The following is an 8,522-nucleotide window of genomic DNA, read 5'->3' on the forward strand; positions in this document are numbered from 1 at the left end:
TATTTGGAAGGGAGTTATAGAAATATATAATTTATTCGCTTACATGTGTAAGACTTAAGTAAGATATGGAGGAACAATGCCAACGGATATTAGTCTGAACTAACGAGCTAGTATATATTAATATTCCAGAAGTTTTTACCTGGGAAAGCATATATATGTTGGTTGAAACCAGAATTGGACATCTATCCTTCCTACCCTCCTTTTCAAAATTTAGAAATGAGAGCCTAAATTAAAAGATACATGCAACATTGGTCAATTCTTTTCCTGCCTCTTCCCTTTACTTTGAAAAATTGGAACCTCTTGTTCCATGCTCGCCAGCCCGTTTACTTTCTCCTGTATTAGCAAAGAGATGGTTTCTGCATTTTTTTCTTATGAATTATTATTTCACAGCGTTCGCTTTCTCAGACCCTTGTTGTCTCAGCTTCTGGCATAGGAAATGTAGATGCAGCGAACCAGTGAGTGATACTTCTCTTCTTTTTTTCTGTTTTCTCGTTTTTTAAATGCATTCTGTACAATTATATGTCTAATGCTCGTCACAATACCTTGAAGGTATGTAAGAGATCTTACTAGTCATATGACTAATTTTAAATGCATTCTGTACAATTATATGTTCTAATGCTTGTCAATACCTTGAAGGTATGTAAGAGATCTTACTAGTCATATGACTCGTTACTTGGTGGAAGTATCTGGCCGAAGTGATCTGAAAAATGTAGCTCAACAACCAGATGTTATCCTGGGGGTAAAGACACTAATAGTGAGATATGTTTGAAAAATTTGCTTGCAGCTAATAGATAGTAAACGTGCCCTGGTTAAAATTTTGTAGGTTACATGCTTGTTGGAGCGACTTCGTGGTGCTTCAAGTGCATCTGAACCTCGGACTCAAAAAGCAATTTTTGAGATGGGATTGTCTGTAATGAACCCTATCACCAAATTGCTTGAAGTCTACAAAAATGAGGTGCAAATATAGTTATAAGCTTCTGGCTGTTTCGTTCCGCTTCAGATTTTTTGATATCTTAAATACATTAAATGCATAATGGTGTTGGATTTGCCAACAATCAAGTGCTCTTTTACTGTAAAAATGCTTATACCGATCTTTTTTTCAGTCTACAGTCATCTACCTGCTACTCAAATTTGTTGTTGACTGGGTGGATGGACAAATTATCTACTTAGAAGCTCAAGAAACTGCAATTGTAGTTAATTTCTGCATGCGGCTGCTTCAGCTTTATTCTTCTTATAATATTGGAAAGGTAATAAGTTTTCTTCATTTAACAAGTCATATATATTTGAAGGAAACTAATAAGCTGAAATTTTTATATAATTTTATATAAAGCTAGAGTTCACGAGGACAGAGTTCCTAGCTGTTGTTAATTTTGTAATAACGTCGAACATAAAGTTACTTTGTTTTGTAGATCCAAAGATAAGGGTTCTTCTAATACTTTTTTTTGATCGTTTTCGTCACACTTGCCTTCAAAAAATCCAGTAGAGCCTCTTTGAAACATGATAATTAGTACCAAAAAAAATTCACTCAAATCCTGTTTCACAAGGCCGCATCTATCAACCTGTCCATGTACTATAACTAGTTTTTCTTGTCTACATTACATTTTCTCCATTTTACAGTATTCCTTTTTAAATATTGCAAGTTACAGTTAGCTGATTTATATATGTAAATATTACTTTATATAACTTCAAAACTAGCATAATAACCCGTGCGAGACACGTGTCATTTTCTAGATTTTTGTTTGCAGCAGGTAATTATATTTTTTGGTTATAAGAATACCTAATATAAATCGATTAACAATCAAAACCGATTAATATAACCAGACAAATCATGTTCTTGTTATCTTGTATGTGCCATGTAATCGAATTTGTGTTTATATTTAAAAAAAATTAATACAACATTTGTGAATGACTTGAGAATTTCAAGTCAAGTTGACTAATAGTCAAGTAATGGGAAAATTTTGGACATTTAAATGTTTGTCATTATTTTATACGTTGTATGTGCATTTCTTAACATATATTACAAAATTTCACAATGTAATTATGTGACTATTGTGAGAACTTGTGGCAGTTAGGCCTAAAAAATTTCAATTTGTACTTGATATAAGGTTTCTCAATATCATTTATTTTATGATTTTTTTTTTCAAATAATAACACAAAATAAATGTAAAAGGTCAAAATAATTTTCATTTATGGCACTCTAAAACCATAGAGCGTGTTGGGTTTTTAGTTCTAGACAGAAATGCGGTGATATTAACGTGTTGAGATGCAATCATAAACTTTTAAATATTAAAATTATAATTAATTAATAGAGAGATGTTATGAGTGTAGGGGATCAGATAAAATAACACAACAGCATTGAATGGGCCTACATATTATATATAAATTGTATGTGTGGTTACTAATAAAATCAATTTAAATTTACATTGTATAAATACGTCTGTTCGGGACGCATTTCTTGTATACTACGAATATAGGCTTTGTGTAAACGCTAATTAAATATGAATTTCTAGTCTTCTTTTAGAATCAAAAATTTGTGGAAAGAAGAAGCGCTACAATGACCTTGCTTTTCTCAAAAATACCCCTTTAAATTGCATTTTAGTGTGCTAAAAAGTGTATTATTTTCAATATGTGATGTTTGAAATGTTACCTAGTAAAATTGTTCCATTGGAGGTCAACACCCTATTTAATTGAATTGTTGATTGTCTGTTTTGTTCTGGAAAATTATCATTTTAACAGTTACGCATTTAAGTTGAAAACTATATTTCCTAAAAAAATGTATCAAGATGACATATTATCGTCATGATCTATGATGTATAAGAAGTATTTTAAAAATCGGCCGACTCGGATGATAACTCGGATGAGTACTCGGACTCATTTATGAATTGATTTTTTATGACTCGGGTAATTACCCAGTTTTGAGCTTAATTCAGATCAAACTCGGCATTATTTGGCTCAAACTCGGTTCAACTCGGATTTGATATTAAAAATTCCAAAATAATGAAAAAAAATAAAAAAATGAAATAACATAATATCCTTATTATTTAATTAAGAACCTTTGAAAATTCACTCATTTATCTCAACCTATTGTCTATTTATTACTTATTATGTACAAAATTGACGATGATTTTGAGTCTTAAGCTCATCTAATTTCGGCTTTTCAAGCATGATATATGAACCAATTAATAATTATCTTTTCGTTATTTAGGAAATATATGTTGATAAAATTGAGAGTAATATGTATTTTTCCGGTTGATTTCGGTTTTAAAATATTATGGAATTTACTATATGATATATATACTATTAATTAATTTTTTTAAAGAAGAAATATTTAAGGCATCCGATTTTAATCCGAGTACACATTCCGAGTACTCCCCGAGTAATACGAGTACTCGTGACTCCGAGTTCCGATTTTTAGAACGCTGTGTATAAGTAACATTAACATATAATATATTTTTTGACTGATCAATCATTATATATAATCTTTTATCATATTCAAACAAATAATTGTTAGATTGTATTAATAAATAATTTTATAATTTTGTATTTTTTTTATTTATTTAGCCGATATAATGTCCGTATGTCTTGTATTTGTGATTTAAATCTAAGGATTACTTCATAAAAATATGGTGTCAATATTGAACAAACGCGTATAATGAATTTTTAAGTGTATACATGATCATTATAAATGAATAATCATCTCTTATATGTAATAAACATCATATCAATATTTAGTAAACTCGTATCATAAATTTTATTATTTATTCGTATAAGTGTATACTGATCATATTAATTATGTATTATAACGATTACTTTAAAAGTGTTACATCATTATTAAATACTACATGTTATTTGTGACTTCATTTATCTATTTTGTAAAATAGTTATTTTTCTATATTAAATATTGAATAGTATTATAATTTTAATAGTAACTTAAATTTTTTAGAAACATATAGGTAACTAAATCAACATATATAAAAAGAAAAAGATGATTAAAAAATATTATTCTATAACTCTAATGTGACAAATACATATTAAGAGTATAATTATAAAATACAAATGCGTATTGGCATAGTGGTATTGAACTTTATAAGGTAGTGGCTAGACTTGGGTTCGATTCCCAATAGAAAGAATTTTTTAAATATAGTTAATACACAGGTAAATCTGTAATTTTACGAGAATAAAATGTCTCACTAATTTTATGTCCATGTTCTGCTAATATATAGATAAAGGAAGATATAGTCAGATAGGTCAATTTTAACAGATGTAGATATGGATTGATAAACTTTAGAGATGTGTTAACTCTTAAGTGGATACCTAATTATGATAAAGGTTCTATTAACTTCTAAATATACAATTAATTAGTAATTAAGTATTTATGAAGCTAAATTTAACATTTAAATGTTGAACCAAATTAAAGTATTGGAAAACAAATATGTATGTAGGCCTTACCGAACTAATTGGTCTGCCTGTTCCTTCAACAATAGTTGTTGATTGTTTAAGTGCAACTCATGTTTGTATGACTTTATTATATTCATTTTCGCATTCTTGGGATATAGTTAAAAAAAGATAACAAGAATGTCAAAATATTGTAGAAGTCATCCTCTATTTGACGAGTAGCTAAAATGCATGATATGAGTTTACATAGAAGGCGGAAAAATAGTTTTTGATTGTCTTTTATCTGATATTTTATCTTTCTAAAGTTATCTTCTGATATTGGAGTTCATTGTGTTGCTTATATGGCCCACGAGGAGAGAGAAATGCTTATCTCTTGGCTTTTGATGCGGTTTATTATTCTTGTATTCTATGTTTATAAATTGTGACAAAAAAGCAGCAACAATTGAAAAGGGATTTAAAGAAAATGAAACATCGTTTTATCATTTAAGATTAATGGATGCTTCAGATCATGTTAGTACTATTTGAAATGAACCAATATTGTGACAGAGATCTTCTCTCAGTTTGTGTTTCAAAATGTAAAGGTACTTGTGAAGTTAGTACTGGTAGATATGATGCACCATCTGATTTCTGATTTCTGATTTCTGATTATAAAACATACAATTGTTCTAGATATCACTAAGCCTTTCAAGCAGCTTACTAAGTGAAGCAAATATCGAAAAATATAAAGATTTGCGGGCCCTCTTGCAACTCCTTTCAAATTTATGCTCGAAGGATCTGGTATGCTTTGTTCCAATTACTGATATATATGTTATATATATATATTTGTATATATATATAACACATATATCTATATATATATAGGGAACTGATCCCCAGCCATCGTTGGATGGGATACAGCAGCCGCATTGTTTCATTGTGGGTGCACTCACCCGCCGCAATGAAACATTGCGGCAGCCCGCAATGTAATATTGCGGCTGGTGTATCCCAGCCAAGTTGGCTGTGGATAATTTCCCCATATATATATATAATAGAAAGGGCTATCTCAAGCTTTATGTTCAAAAACATCTTTTGTCAGTATTAGTTCAATTATAGATATAAATGTTGTAGGTGGACTTCTCATCAGATTCAATTGAGGCACATGGGACAAGTATTTCTCAGGTATAAGATTCATGGGGTATATATTTGACCTAATATTAGTAATTGTGTTCCAACACTTGTAAATCTTACAGGTTGTATATACGGGTCTTCATATTGTTAACCCACTGATTACTTTAGACATGCTGAAATATCCTAGGCTTTGTCATGATGTAAGTGTTCTCATTCTGATAAATTCTAGACTTCTTATATTGTTGCATAATAGACTTGTTATTTCGTTGCAAATTTAATTATTTCTGGTATATGAAATAGTACTTTGCGCTACTGTCACATCTGTTGGAGGTTTATCCTGAGATGTTGTTGGAACTAAATGCTGAATCATTTTCTCATATACGCGAGACTCTTAAATTTGGCCTTCGTCATCAGGTAAATGTGTTGTATATACATCAAGTATATGTACCATATGCTGCATTTACACTAAGTCGTCTTAAATGGAAGTGTTAAGTTTGATTGCCGTACACTTAGAGGGATTCTTATATTGTTAAAATAATTGTTGTATTTTGGTATGCATGTATGGTGATTCAGCTTTCATTTTGGATCTCATTTTGTATTATAGGATGCTGAAGTTGTTGACATGTGTCTAAGAGCATTGAAAGCACTTGCTTCGTACCACTTTAAGGAAACAGCTTCTGGTAAAGTTGGTTTCGGCCCGCATGCTTCAGGTTATAAGGATCTCAATGGAAAAATGCAGGAAGGAATATTAAGCCAATTCACTCAGTTACTACTGCAGTTCCTTCTCTTTGAGGATTACAGGTAAGTTTTAACACTAGGAATATGTTTGAACTGTTGTGAATTCTGTTTATATCACGCTTTTAATAAATAATAGGGAAATGAGAGATAACTCCTAAGGTAATGGAGTGGCAGAGAACACTTGTGGTACATTTGCCAAAGGGGCAGTGCTCTAGTGCTAGCGTACTCGCATTCAAGAATATGAGTACTTTGAGGTTGAGGGTTAAGTCTTTTAGTGAAGTCATTTGTGCTTGAGTAGAGGTAGGGGACCTATATAAAAGACTAAAGTCTGTCTTGCAAAAATAATCAATGTTGGGGGCTGCTGGACTCTGGATTGTAAAAGAAAATATAATGTGGCAGGGGGGGGGATGTATTAGCAGTATTCTTTCCCCCTTTTCAGTCTAATCTTTTTTTCTCTTTCCACTCTCAGCACTGATCTTGTGAGTTCTGCGGCAGATGCACTGCTTCCATTAATCCTCTGTGAACAGGTTCTGTATCAGGTATCTATCATATTTATAACTTAAACATGTACAACTTTACACGAGCACACACATTATTGAATTATTTGTATGGTACGTTTTCTCATGTGGTGAATTAATATTATTATTGTGGGGGTTGAGGAGAGGGAAAATAACTAACCTCTCTAATTGCTTGGTTAAAAGGGGTCTGCCATGTTTTCAGAATAAGACGTACCTGAAGCACACATACATACACACACACACACACAAAAATTGGATGTGTTTTGCTTTAGAAATAATTACAGTAGCATGAAAGCATCTCTGGAGGTGTGTGCTAATGATGGTGTTATCTTCTGAAATTATGCTTGTGACGTCTACACAAATGGTCTTGGGATGTCTAGTTCAGAATTTAATTTTATTGATTATAATTGTAATTTTGGTCTGTGTTGCTTTATGATGAATAGATATTCTGTTTCCTTTATTTATATAATCTCTAACATAATATCCAATTAAAGTCTCACTCCTGGGTGATGTTTCGTGTAGAGACTGGGTAACGAGTTGATAGAAAGACAAGCAAATCCAGTACTCAGATTAAGGTTGGGTAATGCATTACAGTCACTCACAAGCTCAAACAATTTATCTTTTTCTCTCGATCGTCCGAACTATCAGAAATTTAGGAAAAATCTACACAGTTTTCTTATTGAAGTTCGTGGGTTTCTTAGGACGATATGATAACAGTAGCCCCATATATAGATACATGCATTTACTGTTGAATCTTCGAATGTTAGTGCTGGAGATCTCCTTAAAATGGCAGTGGTGTTTGCACATCTGCCTTTTGAGTTCTGCTCCAAGGATTCATATTGGTGTTGTCACAAGATCTGGTTGTGCCTGTTTCGATTATTTCTTTTGTGAATATAAAATTTGAGTTGGTACATACCATCTGAATATATTTGTATCAGTAGTTTTTTTGAGAGCCTTGCGGAAACAAAGGCACAGGGTGCGGTTTTGCACTCCTGATGCTTTGGTCTGCTACTAGAAACTGTAATCTTGTATGGTATTATGTGATTAGTACCAACTAGTGGTCTAATTTTTCACTAGTTTGGGGGTGTCAGACGTTGAATGCCACTTTTGGAGTATATTTGTTGTATCAGGATGTTGATTTTGCTTATTTTAAGATATTTATCTGTAATTTGGCCCATGGTTATCATGGCGCCGAGTCGAGCCTCGATGTTCGAGTACTTTGAGAAGAATAGTAGACAAGTCGCCTGACTAGTCGTAAAAGGTCGACAACAAAGTGTTCGTTGTACATAAACTAGCTAGATTTAATAATAAAATCACTAAAAATGTCAATCACATAATTTAAATCAAAAGTAATAGAATAATAAGTTTAAATGAGCATAGTTACCATATAATAACATGCAGATTACAAATATCAAACATGTGCAAGCAAATAAGACGCAAGTATGATGAATACAAGAATAGTTATCTATCTTAATATCATTTTCCTTTTCATATCTTTCGTATGTGTTGTCATGGGTTTGATCTGACTCATGGTACACAACAATCACCCCAAATTGGGTGTCTACACGACATGGGGTGTCATGCTATAATTTCTCAATTTACGGTTCAGGTATCATGTAATGCATCAGACCGGGTAGAGTGTAGGAATATTACAAAGTTTTGTTACATTGTTACATGTACATGACACTTAATTTTGGTTGGGGCATCGGGATAATATAATATACAATCTTGGGTGGGGTATTTGGATATAATGTTATAGAGAAA

At 31.9% G+C, this 8,522-nt stretch overlaps 1 protein-coding gene across 4 annotated transcripts in view; it reads left to right on the top strand.

Annotated features, from left to right (window-relative positions):
• LOC141670640 (uncharacterized) overlaps positions 1 to 7,905 on the top strand; it is a 49,287-nt gene extending 41,382 nt beyond the window's left edge. For 3 of the 4 annotated variants that reach the window (XM_074476583.1, XM_074476585.1, XM_074476586.1), the window contains 11 exons: positions 391 to 455; positions 637 to 739; positions 824 to 955; positions 1,104 to 1,247; positions 5,065 to 5,172; positions 5,503 to 5,553; positions 5,625 to 5,702; positions 5,803 to 5,916; positions 6,107 to 6,303; positions 6,710 to 6,779; positions 7,281 to 7,905. In XM_074476583.1, coding sequence (XP_074332684.1) covers positions 391 to 455; positions 637 to 739; positions 824 to 955; positions 1,104 to 1,247; positions 5,065 to 5,172; positions 5,503 to 5,553; positions 5,625 to 5,702; positions 5,803 to 5,916; positions 6,107 to 6,303; positions 6,710 to 6,779; positions 7,281 to 7,469 — 1,251 coding nt within the window. In that variant the 3' untranslated portion in view covers positions 7,470 to 7,905. Of the gene's footprint in view, positions 1 to 390; positions 456 to 549; positions 740 to 823; positions 956 to 1,103; positions 1,248 to 5,064; positions 5,173 to 5,502; positions 5,554 to 5,624; positions 5,703 to 5,802; positions 5,917 to 6,106; positions 6,304 to 6,709; positions 6,780 to 7,280 lie in introns of those variants that run through there. The other variant, XM_074476587.1, reaches the window with a different exon arrangement.
• The last annotated feature ends 617 nt before the right edge of the window (positions 7,906 to 8,522 follow it).

The sequence above is a fragment of the Apium graveolens genome, chromosome 7 (genome assembly GCF_009905375.1).
Source record: "Apium graveolens cultivar Ventura chromosome 7, ASM990537v1, whole genome shotgun sequence".
Lineage (NCBI taxonomy): Eukaryota > Viridiplantae > Streptophyta > Magnoliopsida > Apiales > Apiaceae > Apium > Apium graveolens.